General features: G+C 31.4%; 1 protein-coding gene and 1 pseudogene across 1 annotated transcript; one reads left to right on the plus strand and one right to left on the minus strand.

The window, feature by feature from the left end:
• Window positions 1-2,022: 2,022 nt before the first annotated feature.
• Window positions 2,023-4,750, minus strand: LOC111999353 (GDSL esterase/lipase 1-like; annotated as a pseudogene).
• A 5,236-nt stretch (window positions 4,751-9,986) lies between these two features.
• On the plus strand, window positions 9,987-12,527 carry LOC111999344 (GDSL esterase/lipase 2). Its single transcript, XM_024031474.2, is given in 6 exon segments — window positions 9,987-10,194; window positions 10,270-10,391; window positions 11,535-11,756; window positions 11,851-12,043; window positions 12,046-12,105; window positions 12,217-12,527. Coding segments are annotated over 6 exon segments (1,044 nt in total). The 3' UTR covers window positions 12,456-12,527.
• The last annotated feature ends 2,832 nt before the right edge of the window (window positions 12,528-15,359 follow it).

The following is a 15,359-nucleotide window of genomic DNA, read 5'->3' on the forward strand; positions in this document are numbered from 1 at the left end:
TAGATTAGGTCAGTGAGGTGGAAATTTTTTTCGATTATATGGGTACTACAGATGACAAACAAGTGTGTTTGGTGGCCTACAAATTGAAGGGAAGAGAACTTGCCTAGTGGGACCTATTCAATTAAATTATACCCGTGAACGAAAGCTTCCCATACTATCATGGAGGAGGATGAAAATTTTAATGGCAGATCGGTTCTTACCACCAGATTACCAACAGGAGTTGTTCAGACAATACCAAGATTACAAGCAGGGTACTCGAACAGTTAATAAGTACATGGAGGAGTTGATAAAGTATATAACAAATTTGACAACTTTTTTCACATATGTTGAGTTGACAGGTTTTCATTAGTTCTCATCTAGACCCATCATTGATATTATATTTTTATCTACCACTAACTATTTACCACAGTCAATTTTAGTAAACTTTTTTTTTTCCTGTCTTTTTAGACTTTCCCAGTTGATAAGCAAGATGTGTGAACCAACGGTGGTCCATGCATAATTTCACATCCTTTGGCTGGAGGCCTTCGTAAAACTAATACACAGCCAAGCTTTTGAAAAAATATCTTCTAGTGGAGCCACCTCTCATTTCAAGGATTATCTTTAATTTGTTGGGTACAAAACAATGACCCCAGACCCCTGAATTATTTTAGGTTTTTCTTGCTCTCGGTTTTTGACCATCTTCTAGTCAAAATGACTGAGGTATAGGTAAATACTGAATCACTGATGATCTCTCTAATTTTTTTTTTTAATTATATTTTTGATAACAACGAATAGATGAGATATTTTAACCGCGATCAATGTCATGGAGAAGTGTTAATTCTTGCCATTTTTTAAAAAAAATTTAGAAAATTTAAAATATTAATTTAATTTAAAAAAAAAAAACTAAATAACCAAAAGTTCCAACAAGTTTCTAAAATTATTATTTTAATCATCACCTAAAAGTTGTAATTTTAATGAAATTCGGTTTTACAGGGTGTGCTTCTTGCAACATCATTTGGGATACTCTTGTCACGGCTTACATTTTCATTTCAAATGAGAAATGGTCTTAATAGCATCCAATCGGTTTCAATAAAAACATTTTCCTTAAGGCACGTTTGGTAAACTGTAATAGACACTGTAATGTAATAAATATTCCTATAGCATAACTATTCAGTTGTTTGGTTATGTTTTTATTACAATGAATAGTTATTCCTTATGAATAGCTATTCTTCAAAATGAGAAATAACTATTTCTTATCAAAAGTACTGAATATTTATTCTTTCACCTTTTGTAATAACTTTTATTAAAAATTTCTTAAAAAGCCATTAGTTGTCACATCTTCAAAAAAAAAAAAAAAATAGATTCTCCTTATTAGCTCTATTTTGAACACCCTAAAATAAGTGTATTTTAGGAAATTTGATTTAAAAATGATTTAATTACACCTTCTTTTTATACTATATTAAATTGTGAATACATATTCAAGATTCTATTCCTAAATTGTCACAAAACTAATGAATAGTAATACTTATTATATTCCAACTTAATGTATTCCTTATAGTACTTATTCCTATTCCCATGTAATAATCATTATAGTGTACCAAACTTGCCCTTAATGAATTGTGTGCATTTGGATTGAAATAAAAAATTAAAATTATTTTACTATTCAACTTATTTTTGTTATTATTCATGGGTCTCATTGCACTTTTTGTCACTATTCATAAGCCCTACTTTACTATTTCAATTAACTTTTACCCTTATTTGCAGTACTTTCAGCAATAATTTTTCAGTTTCAGCAAGATAAGTGGTATCCAAACACACCCACGTATACCAGACTCGCATTCATAACAAAATTGGAAATAAAACTTCTATTTTCGGGACAAATGAAATACTAAACAAGTTTAAGTAAAAATTATTCACATTGAAATAATGTACTTTCCAAATGTTGAGAGTATATATTCAAACAATTTGAATTATTAAAAATTTAAATTCAGTCTATAAATAAGCTCGGACATTTTTATTGCACTATTAATTAATCTAAATACATCAGTGTTCAAACAATGCTTTGAGATTGTAAGGACCTGTGATATTGGGAGTTCCACTCCAAATTAACTCTGCAAATTGTTGGTAGGCCTTTTCGGTAGGATGAACAGAACAGAGTCAAAAAACAAAAAGTCACTTTCTCCCATAATTCGTACTCATTGGATCTTTCTCCACAACTTGGAATTCCCCTGTATGGACCACTTCCGCAACATGAAATCTTCCCTTCCGTAAAACCTTCCAAACATAATTAAAACAATGGTGCTAATTGTCTATGATAAAACTAAAATATTGAGTACAACAATAATAAAATACATTATGTGCTATGAAAGCTAAGGACAATGTGACATACCATATTTTGACGGACTATTTATTCTTTCAATAAAAAAAATGAATAGAAATCGGCCAGTGAATATTTGAATCCTTTGAGCTGGCTCTCTAGCTTTGGAAGGACTTTAGAAAGTGCTCTATTGTGTAGTTTTGCTAGTGCTGTAAGCTCCTCCATGCCTGCACCTGTGTTTCCTGGTATTAGTGCTTTTATAGATGGGGCACAACCCGCAGGTGGCAAGCCTAGGAACACGTATTTTCTTCCTCCTTTCTTATATATTTCCTGATAAATCAAAGTATAGATATAACCAACTTAAAAATGGAAACAAGAATAATCTTACACAAATTGTTCTAAATATTCTATAAACAGTAACTGCTATTTCTTTAATCGCAGTTGTCAAGTTTCCAATCATGCACCATATTTACGTATTTTTCTGGAGAGATTTAAGGACGCTGGAGTTTGTAGTGAAGGGGACAAAGTAATCGTTGCTTCCAATGCATATTAAGTAAACAGCTTTGACCAGCAATGTCTTGGATTCTTCTTCACCTCGTTTATGCTTTAACAGAGTCTCCATGTTCTTGAAATAATGGAGTTGAGTGTTCAAGTCTATCACCTGATAATGAGGGGGAATGAACAAAAGGCAAGTAAGAAAATATTAGAAATATACAAATGTAATAAGAACATAATCTATATGTCAAAATATGATAAATAAATAATAAAGAGAGTTTTTATTTTGAGAGCGAAGTGTCCAAGTCCACGCATGAACAAATGCCTTCCTGGCCAATGCATGGATTTGAACTTGGGTAGTATATCAAACATATTTAATTATTCAAGTATGTTAAGTTCTTCAACTAAAATTAATAATTCAAACATATTGTTGTATTGTATATAATCGTGCCTAGAAAAAATTGTTGTTTGTACTTCATTAACTAGTGCAATCACGTGTTTGAATTCAGTTGGGAAATTGTTCCTAAGGGGTTTTTTTTTTTTTTTGGTAATTGTGCCAAAGTTTTTCCTTATAAAAAATAGTGCTAAATATGATTTGGTACAGTCGGTGTGGGGGGATGTTTTTGAGCCATGTGACCGCATTGGGAACCTTAAAAGACAAACTGCCACCACATTGGGAGGTTTCTGAGCATGTCGCTTAATTCGAATTCTGATTGTGTTGGAAGCGGTTTGGATTGGTATGGTTGTCGACTGCTTTGATCATCAAAAAAAAAAAAAAAAAACAAATTTGAGAACCCAACCAAAAGTCAGTAGATCTAACAGTCCAAACAACCAAAACTCAATAGATCTAACAACCCAAATGACCAAAACTCAATAGATATAAAAGCCCAACGATGAAAAAGGTGAGGGGCGAGAAATCTAGGTTGAACAAAATCTAGGCAAAAAGGAGACCGATGGGGGTTGTAAGGAGGAAAACTCACTATAGGCAGTGAACGGAGAGAGTCGCAATTTAGAGGGAGGAACTACCAACCATACCGACCAAAGTTAGAAACCTAGATACTTCTTTGATGCCACTCCATTCACTATAGTAGTTCTGTTACTAGGTTTGACCTGAGCGGTTCTGATACAATTTGTTGGGTCAAATCAAGGCTTGAACAATCCTTAAAAAAAATACTAACAAAAGAAACCATGACAACCTCTAGAAATTATTTAATACACTTGTACGTACTGCACTTCCCTTTCACATAAATGTAGGTTTCATGTGTGTGACCTATATGTAGGATTCTCCTTCCTTTATATGAGAGGAACGTAAACTACAGTGGATGCATTGAATAATTTCACAGCAACCCTAAATCAGATACATTGATTCAAATCAATAGGATAGTTGTTATAGAGGCTCTATCAGACCAAACAAAACTTTGAGCCTAATTGAACTCCATTTTTGAAAATACTAATTAATAACATTCATTTTTAATTAGCCTGCGTATAATCAGATAGAATATGTACCAATCCTCGACGAGTTTCAGCAAGAACACCAGCTCCTGTTGATGCAAAATTAGCCCCATCACTGTACCGATTAGAACCCGGATATAGATATGGTGGAATTAGAGGCAAGTTTGCTCTCTCAGCTGCACCAATACTTCAATAGTCAAATTAAGCAACAGTTCAGGCTGAAGAGAAAAGAACACACTAGTAACTATATCTTACCAATGAAATCTGGAATGAGACGGCCATTGGAAGCTCTCCCAGTGGGTACTTGAAGAAGGTTTCCCCATAAGGAAAAAAATTTGCCTGGAGATAAGTTGTGATATAGTTATTGTTTCCAACATCTACTATTGAATCCCCGAAGATGAAGAAGGCAACATGATCCTTTGGCAGGCAGATGTTACCAAAACATTTGGTTGGGAAACTAATGCTTGCATACAAAACCAAGAAACAGAAATAGAGCCTTAAACTCATCGTCTCAAATCTTCTTTACTTTCTATTAACTTCTCATTTGTTGCAATTTTCATGTGAAATTTTTTTGAGAGGATAAGGATTTGAATATACATTGTTTAAAGCCAAACATAAACAAGCAATCCCGTTACATGCACTAGTATGGCATTGTGACATAATCAATATTTTATGGCTGCTGTGGAGACCATTTGATAAAGATAATTTATACACTAAATTTTGAATAGCATGCCGATCGTTTGATAAGATAATTTATGGCATAGCGACATAATCAATAATTTATGCACTAAATTTTAACTAGCATGGCATGACAACATAATCAAAACAAGGAAGTCAATTTCATACCGGATGTCATATCGATTTAACTAGTAGAACGATATATTTCGGTACCAATCTATACCGATGTACCATTTCGAAACTACCACTAATTCTATTATAATAATAACAATAATAATAATAGCAATAAAAAGTATTCAATATTTTTATAAAGTTAATACTATTTAACTAACGTACAGAATATATAGTTTATTATAATTTCTTTTTCTTTTTCTTTTTTGAAAACCTGCTTATTATAAAAAAAAAAAATTTTGAGGAACTATTATAATATATATATATATACACACCATCTAGTACAGAATATATATATTTTTTTGAGCTAAAGACTAGTACTATAACATAGTTAAAGGGAATAAAAAATACACCTTCTATAGGCCACGTGAGTGACATGACCATTTTGATGGGTAAGAAGTGTACTTGCTAGAAGTAAAAGAAGGAGAAGAAGTTCATGATGTAGCATCAAAGAAATGAGAAGACGCAGTAGCTTGATTGATCTGCAACGATAGGTGAATTTTTTTTTTTTTTTTTTTCAAAGATTCACAAAAGCCTCAACTACTTCTTCTATTTTTATTCTTCTTCAAAGACCTTCAATTTCTTAGAAATCTACAACAAAACAATGGAGATTTTTATTTCAGCCCAGTATCCATTTATCGGCTGAAATTCGGTATTCGCTCCGGTATTGCAGAAATGACTCCAATACGGCCGGTATTTAAACCGAAACGAAATACTAGCGTTCCTGTATCGGCCAAGGTTCCGGTACTGTAAACATCGGCCGTATTGGCCGGTACAATACGAAATCGACTCCACTAAATCAAAATGCTAGGAGGTACCATCATGCACCCCTTGGCATGATGGTCACTCTACAAGTACAAGTTCTTGTGGATCAGGGGAGGGTCAAGAGCTAGAGTTCCAATTTCTAGGAGCGAGTGTCACACACATATATATTTAGATTATGCTAAAATAGAATTTCATCTCAGAACAAAAAAATAAAAATAAAAATAAAAAATGCTAGGAGGTGATGGCTTCTTTGAAATAAGACAAAAAGTTTAGTGACTACGTAAAGGCATTTATTACCAATTTTTCACCAAAAATGATTTCAAGATGGAGATTTATGTAATTTTTTAGACTCCTAGAAAACACCATGTTTAACTTAATTTATTAGCCAAGTAGTTCCTTAGGTTAATTATTCATATGTAGGATTAACATTCATCACACATAACATGCACATCAGAAAACTAAATAACACAACATGTGATAACCCAGAAAAACTAATAAAAAAAAACTAGTTTCAAGGTAAAATAACCTAGGGGAAACGATCCCAAGAGAACAATCCACTATATCAAATTGGGATTTACAGTCAAGAATACTAATTCGTAGTAAATCTAACTACAGTTATCAAACTGAGCTCTGAACCCCTCACACTTCTTTGATGTAGATCTGCTCTCACATGAACCTTGAGTTCATGCTTTAGATCTCCCACATAGACCTCTAGTCTATGACTCCAAGACCACCCTTGAAGGTTTAGATCCGGCACCTTTGATGACTAGTATGCAACAACTCCGATCTACAGGTTCTAATAATATGTAGATTGATTTTCGATAGTGAATTTGAAAGGAGAATGGACATAACCTTTTAGATCTCAAAAGAGAAGCTCCCCAGTCTCTACAGAATGTGTCTTAGGATTTCCTTTAAATACTATGTAAATTAGATCTGAAATCTTAATCACTTACTAGGCTATTGGGACGAAATTGAATTCTTCATATTCTTCTTTCGATTGGTTGAACTATCTTCTAGATTCAAATTCCTAAACCTTGCAATACCTTGAGCATTGCCTAATATACCCTATAGAATCTAGGATCTATATCTAGATAAGTTTGTGCTTATGGTTTGTCAATTATTCTAAACTTTTAGAACCTAACAATCTCCCATTTTGGCAATCCGTGATAAAACTTACATACACAATGAAATGCTCAAATACAAGAACAACCCAATTACAATAAAATGTTCAAATACACCATAAATCTCAATCTAAGACCTCTAAATCAGAAGTTGCAAGAGAAGCAGAAGATCTTGATTGAAATGTACTTGTCTTAATTTCCTAAAACATGCAAAAGAGCACATCAATGCATGTATGGAAATAAAAACAAATAGACAACAAATAACATATATGAAATAACAGCATACATAAAAAATAAAAAAATAAAAAATAAAACTTTTATTTTCTCCCCCTTTCAAAAACAATTTCATCTCCCCTAAATAAAAACAATTTAAAAACCTTTAAAACATAATTCCCAAAATTCATCTATTTCTCCCCTTTTTGTCATGTATTGACAAAGACAATCCAATCAAAAGTTATACAGACAACATACACAACAGATGTCAAGAGATAATAGAGAATCAAGGAAGCACAAAAAAATAAGCTCCATAGAAAATAGAGACAAATTCCCCTATGAATAGCAACAACTCCCCCTATGAACAGCACAGGTTTTAAAAAAAGCTTTCTCTCCCTATAAAAATATAAGCAAAACAAAACAAGTTTGTGGGAAAAACAATTTTCAGGAAAACTTAATTAGGAGGTAGGAAAAAAAACACACACACAAAAAAAACCAAATTTTTTTTTTAAGAAAAAAAAAATTGAGGAATCACATGAATACAAATATTCTTTCTTTCAATATATGCAAACTTAACGCTATGTGGCCTATAAACAGATGCATGAAAACACTTCCAGGCACAATCAGTTTAGATTATACAATATAAGATCTCAATGATATAAAAATTCAGCATGTAATGTGTTTCTAGTGTCAAGGTGTTTTGAACTAAATCAACTTCAGGAGTAGAGAAAATATTTGCACATTTATTATCCACCATAATTAACACTCAAAAACATTTTCAATAGTTCACACATCAAGAAAAATAGCATATACTAAAATATTAAAAAAAAAATTAATTAATCCTTTTTTTAGATCAAGTTGAGTACCCAATTTGGCAAAGTGTGTGCGTGTTGGTGTGAATGCAAAAATATAAAGGAAACAATGCAACGCATGTCCTAAACTATATGAGTAGTGCATGTGAATTTAACCACAATGATGCATGAAAAGATTGATTAGTTAGGAGAATAAAAAGAGACATTTTTAAACTTAGATCAATCGAGAGGAATCGAAAACAAAATTTGAAAATTTTTTATCAATCAAAAACTAGGCAGTAGCAATTGAGGGAGGCAGAATGTTTTATGCACAAAAGTTCATAGTTTAGATTGGTCAAGGGAAAACTTCAACCGGTTGAAGCAGTGAAAAACTTCAAAACTTTAAAAATCAGGAATTTTTTGCAGAAAAACAACTTAAAAAGTAGTTTTGAAGACTCAATGCATATGAACATAATTCAAAAAAGTTTTATAAACATGATGCCACTCAGATGCAAATATCAAAACCAATTAAGAAGTTAAAAACATAGACTTTAAGCTTAAAATAATAAAATGATAAAAACTTTTCTTCAAATCTCCCAACTATTTTTTTTTAATTGCATTTACACAACAGATTATATGCAATTAAAGATGGCCAAATTGTACAACACACACAGTCTCATGTAGTTGATTTAGCAAAGATTTGTGTGTAGTGTGTAACTAATATATGTACAAAACACAAAATATGTGTATGTAGATAGAATTCAAACCAATTTCTATATTATCAATTACATTGGTTTTAAAGAGATACATTTGATATCTCCCACATCTCCTAATGTAGAGTTACAAATTATTAACTAATGCTTTCATGATTTTTTGTAATGCTTAAAAACTTAATGTGTAGTCATAAGCAAGGGCACATATATTTTTCTTTTCTTTTATTTCGACCCCACTAGTATACACTTTTTAAAAAAAAAAATTACATCACCTTTAATCAGGGATTTTTTGCATGAGATTTCTCTTGAATTCATATAAATATATATATATATATATATAAATTATCAGAAACACACAGATTGCTCTACACTAGTGGTGAGATAATTATTTATGTCTTTCTCCTAAAAAAATTTTAGTCCTCATGATCAATATATGTGACATCAAAATCAAGATCCTTTGATCAAAAACTAAAAACAAATCACAAAATTAAGCATAATATAACACAAACTAATGAAGTGCATATCAAAGCTTATCTAAGCTAAATATGGTACACAGTCATGAATGTAAAGTTTCATTGGCCAACCTTAATCATGCACTAATTGGTGTGCAGTACAAAAATAAATAAATAAATTTTATATTTTATATTATGATCAAAAATCATAAAGTACACATTATGCTAAATGAATAAAATACAAAAGTAATGCATGATAACATGTAATGCATGAATGGCTACCTTAATAAGTGCATAGACAGTGCTCAACTAAGTTATAGAGGGTACACAAACAAGAAATATCAAATTTCTTAATTAACCCATTAATACATGTACAAACTAGTACATACTCATACAAAATTAAAGATATCTTTTTCCACTATATTTTCAACATGTGTGAAAAATATTGAATTAAAAAAAAAAAAAAAAAAAAAATAATATTCCTAGAGTTTAGTTAGCCTCTGGGAGTTTGCTAACTTAACATTATCACTTTGTTAGTTGTATTTCATTATCCGTGACAACTGTTGTGGACTTGACTTGAACATTTTTTCAAAAAAAAAATTGTTAGCTTTTTATTTTTATTTTTAGGGGTTAGAAGTACTATTATTAGACATATTAATATACAGTTTTTGAACGTTTTGCATTTTAAATATAGTCCTTGAATTTTACATTTAAACAATTAACCCTTCTCTCTCTCTCTCTCTCTCTCTCTCTCTTAAAAAAAAAAAAACCCTTGAAAACAAAGTGATCAACGGATTTGGTATATGAGTTAAGGTTCCATTTCTATTTCTTGGTTTTGTATGCATGCATTTATCCCAACCCAATGCCTTGGTAAAATCTGCCTGACAAAGGAACATGTGCCTTATTCTTTTGGGGATTCAATACTTGATGTGGACAATAACTATATCATACCTCCTGATCCCAGGCAAATTTCCCCTTATGGGGAAACCTTCTTCAAATACCCAACTGGGAGAGCCTCAAATGGCCGTCTGATTCCAGATTTCCTTGGTAAGATAATAGTTATGTGCTGTTTTCTATTGGGCTTCAATTGTTGCTCAATTAATTTTTGAATCATTATTGCAGCTGAGTATGCAAACTTGGAGCTAATTCCTCCATATTTACATCCTGGTTATCATCGGTACGTTGATGGGGCTAACTTTGCATCAGGAGGAGCTGGTACTCTTGATGAAACTCGTCAAGGATTGGTATGCATTCTACTGACTATGTACACTCCTAAAATAAAAGAATTTTAATTAGGATTCTCAGAAATGAAGCACAATTAGGGCTAAAGTTTGCTTGCATAGCCTATAGAGCTCTTCTATAACAACTATACATCCTATATTCCTATTGATTGGAACAAACAGAAAAAAAAAAAAAAAAAAAAAAAATTCTTACTCCATGGTAGAATAATTGAAACAATATTATGGCATAATGAGAAAGTACTTGAGAATATAAAGAAGGAAAACGGAGAAAGAGAAAGAGAGAGAGAACACAATAAATGATTAGTTATAGTTTTGTTTAACCTTAGAGGACTCCATTAATTGCGGAGAACCTTTGATGGTTACAACTTACATCTTTATATTTGGCTCTATGTATTATAATCCCAATAAAGGATAATTATAGTAGACTAAATACTATGGTTACATTATTTCCACTATAAGAAGGATTAGGATTTTTTTTTTTTACTTGTACTGAGTAAGATCAAAATTACTTTATTTGCAAGATTATTTTACAAGCATTCTAAATTGGATATTAAGGCTCTGTTTTTTTAGGCAAAAATATTATTTTCTAAAAAAGTATTTTCTGTAAAACTACCTCATTTTCCTATGTTTGGTAATTGTCTTAAACGAGTTGAAAAATAATCTTCCAACTTCTCTTATTTAACTTGTTGTGAGATAGAGTTGTTTTTCAAAAAAATTTAATGAAAAACATTCTTTAAAAATAAACCATACTTTTTTGTTGATCAAAATAGTTTTCTTTTTACTTTTTTTTTTTACTACCAAACATTGGACGTTGACTAAGATTAAGATTTGATATCTTTAACATGCATTAATCAACGTATCTAACCCAAGTGTTGCCATGTTTCCTTTGATATCTTTAACATGAATCAAAGTAGAAAACCTAAGGGCTGCTCTGTTTCCTTTTCTTAGCATTTTAGATATACTGCGTACCCAAATTCAAATCTTTGCATTTGCTTCATATATGATTGGATACTTATGAAATATAAGCCTTTTTCTCCTGTATTCCATCATATTTTGAGATTTGGATTATGTTTTTATGATATAAGCATGTCTATTCTGTTCTCACGGTTGTGTACTTCTCTTTTGTTCGTTTCATTTGCTTAACAGGTTGTAGCCTTAAATACTCAACTTAAATATTTCAAGAAGCTGGGTACTCTGTTCAAGCAAAGACTAGGTGAAAAAGAAGCCAAGAAATTGTTGTCAAAAGCTGTTTACTTAACTAGCGTTGGAAGCAACGATTACCTTTTCCGCTTTACCTCAAACTCCAGTGTCTACTCTCCAAAAGAATATGTAAATTTGGTAATTGGTAACTTTACAAATGTGATCAAGGTAATTACAATTAGTGCTTTGTACAATATTTAGAACAAATTTGTGTTAGGTTATTCGTGACTTAATTGGCCATAATTATAATTTGATTTGTTAGGAAATATATAAGAAAGGAGGAAGAAAACATGTGTTCCTAAACCTGCCCCCTTTGGGTTGTCTCCCGCTTGTGAAAGCAATAACACCAGAAAACGCCAATCCATGCGTGGAGGAAGTTACATCAATTACGAAACTACACAATAAAGCACTTCCTAAAGCCCTTAAGAAGCTAAAGAGTGAACTGAAAGGACTAAAATTTCAATAGCCGATTTCTACACTTTTCTTAGTGAAAGAATAGATAATCCTTCAAAATATGGTACGTCACTTACATTTTAATAGTGCAATATGTATTTTTTTTTATGATTGTACTTTGCTTTTTATTTTTGCCATTGACTAATAGCATCTTCGTTTTAATTATTTTGGGTAGGTTTTAAAGAAGGGAAGACTTCATGTTGTGGAACTGGTCCATATAATGGAATTTATAGTTGCGGAGGAAAGAGAGCAGTTGGCCCTAAGTACGAATTATGTAGGAACATTAGTGACTATGTGTTCTTTGATGCTCCTCATCCTTCCGAAAAGGCCTACCAGCAATTCACGGAGCAAATTTGGAGTGGAACTCCCAATGTCATACAACCTCATAGTCTCAAAGAGTTGTTTGATCATTGATTGCATTAAAATTTTAATAAATGTAAAATAAAAAACTTGTAAACATGGAGCATATTAAAGTTTAATAAATTAATGATTTTGTTAACAAATGTCATAAGGATAGTGGTTAAGATGTATTTAATGTTTATTTTTTATTTACAGTTTTAAAAAAATTACAGACAAACTGTACGCATATATTCCAAAAAGCACACACAATAACCACAATGAAATTATGCATGTAAGCTAATAAATCATTAAAACAAATGTATTTTCTTCTTTGAAAAATGTGCATTACTGCTCAAAATTGAGCCATTATTAATCCTTAATATATGAACCCTTATACCCATAAATTTATATGTTTAATAATTCAATCATCATATTATACTCTCAACATTTGGACAATACACCAAATTAGAGGTGGATCCAAACACTAGAGGTGCACCTCGGCCAGTGGTGGCAAAACTAAAAATGATTCAGGGGATTGGATGCAACCCGGTGAAGCATATGTTCTTGTAGTTAAATTATAAGAAGTTTTTCTATATATTTCCTCTTGCATTGCCTTCCAAAATTAATATGCAGTCAAATTCGTTTACTTTGAACATATCTATGTTAGATCTTAACATGCAATCAAATTGATTTGCTTTGAACATATCTTTGTTAGACCAGTAATAATATTACTTTAATTATTCAATTCCAAGCGTTCCCATTGAAGTCAACACCATGATTGCTCTATTATAATTGCCATACCCATACCCAGCAATATCTGGCCAATGACAGAAACTCACCATAATTTCCAATATTGATGCTATATAATAATTTTAATACTTAATCATTGTGCACGCCCTGCAAATAGTGCAGGTTATAAGCTAAGTTTATTTATTATAAATTTATCTAATATTATCTAAAATGATATCTAATATCTAATATAATATAATATATCAAATCAAAGATTTGAGAAAATGTTCAATTTTAAAAAGTAAAGAATCAAATCCAGAAAATCCAGAAGTATAATTAAAATTAAAAAAAAAAAAATCAAATCTATCCAAAATAGTCCTACAATTAAAATACTTCTCAATAATAATAATAATAAGTGTCAATGCTAAGCAATGGGATTTAAGCTAGTTATGATATATTATTACTTGTCCCAAAAACTTAATTAGTGAGAAAGAGTGAATTTAATTATTTAACCACAATTTTGATAGATAACTTCCTCACTATAATAACTCCAAGTGGTTTATTTAATTAGTAGTTACCGAGATCTCAGGAAATCCATGAGGTTTGTGTTCAGAACTCCTAAGTCTTACCAAGCATCTTGGAGCCACTCCAAGGGATTGCTCAATGAAATTACTTAGTGCGTATAGGATGGAGGATCACACAAATCCGGAGGATGCGGTTTATCTTTCCTTTATATCTGTAAATTTTTATTCACTTTAAGCATGTTACAAATTCATTCAACTATTTCATTTCTAACATGATATAAATTGTTAGGTTCTAAAAATTTAGAACAAAATAAACAAACCGTGAGCACAAATTTGTCTAGACATAGATCTTAGATCTTATAAGGTATATTAGACAATGTTCAAGGTATTGCAAGTCAGAATACAAGAATAAGAAAACTGTAGGTTTAGGAATTCGAAACATGCCAAACTCGACCAATCGAGAAGATATTTCGATTGACCGAAAGACGAATCTACAAAATTTAATTTCAGCCTAATAGCCCATTAAGCCTAGTAAGTGGTTAGGGTTTCAGATATAATTCACATAGTATTTAAAGGAAAATCTAAGGCACATTTTGTAGAGACTTGGGAGCTTCTCTTTTGAGATCTAAAGGTTTTGTGCCTTCTCCTTTCAAAGTCACTACCAGAAATCAATCTACATATTATTAAAACTTGTAGATTTGAAGTTGATGCATAGCAGTCATCAAAGGTGTTGGATCTAAACCATCAAGGATGGTCTTAGAGTCATAGACTGGAGGTCTATGTGGGAGATCTAAAGCGTGAAATCAAGGTTCATGTGCGAGTAGATTTACTACGAATTGGTATTCTTGACTGTAAATCTCAATTTGATATAATGAATTCTTCTCTTGGGATTGTTCCTCCTTGGTTTTTTACCTTGAAACTAGTTTGATTCATTGGTTTTCCTAGATCATCACATCTTGTGTTATTTAGTTTTTTCTTGTGCATGCTATGTGTGATGAATGTTTAACCAAGATTTGAATAATAACCTAAGTAACTACTTGGCTAATAAATTAGGTTAAATACTGTGTTTTCCAGGGGTCTAAAAACTTATATAAACCTTCTCCATCTTGAAATTATTTTTGGTGAAAAATTGGTAATAAATGCCTTTATGTAGTCACCAAAATTTTTGTCTAGGAATATTGATGTTCCTAAATTTTCTTGTTTGTCACTTTTGTGGTGTTTCTAGTTACATTCATCCAAATTAGCATAAATTGAAAATTAAGCATTCTGTATTCTAGTCTAGGATATGTGATAATATATCTCTTGCCACAGGTTCAGAAAAATTGTTTCATATGCTTTTGAAAAATTTAAGTATGTTGGCTTGTGAAAGGAAATTGCAGGATTTCTGTCTCTCTTAGAAGATCCCTCAAATACACTCTAGTTTTCATGGTTCTTCACCCACAAAGCCAAAGACATTTGCTGTATGGGTGAGAAAAGATTTTCTAAGGTGAGTGTTGTTTACTTGTCCTAAATTTAATTATTTCAATTATTTGTGAACATGTTTTCTTTCAGTTTTTGGTTGTTTTATTATCTTGGGTTGTTTGATTATTCAAAAATCTAGAAACATTGAAAATTTTCAAAAAGACAAAAAAAGAAAAATTTATTTTGTGTCTTGTTTTATTTTTCTTGAGGTGTATAACATGATTTCTAATGTCTCTCTCGACTTAGAGCTACTTGATATTATGGA

This window comes from Quercus suber, unplaced genomic scaffold, assembly GCF_002906115.3.
Source record: "Quercus suber isolate HL8 unplaced genomic scaffold, Cork oak 2.0 scaffold_169, whole genome shotgun sequence".
NCBI lineage: Eukaryota > Viridiplantae > Streptophyta > Magnoliopsida > Fagales > Fagaceae > Quercus > Quercus suber.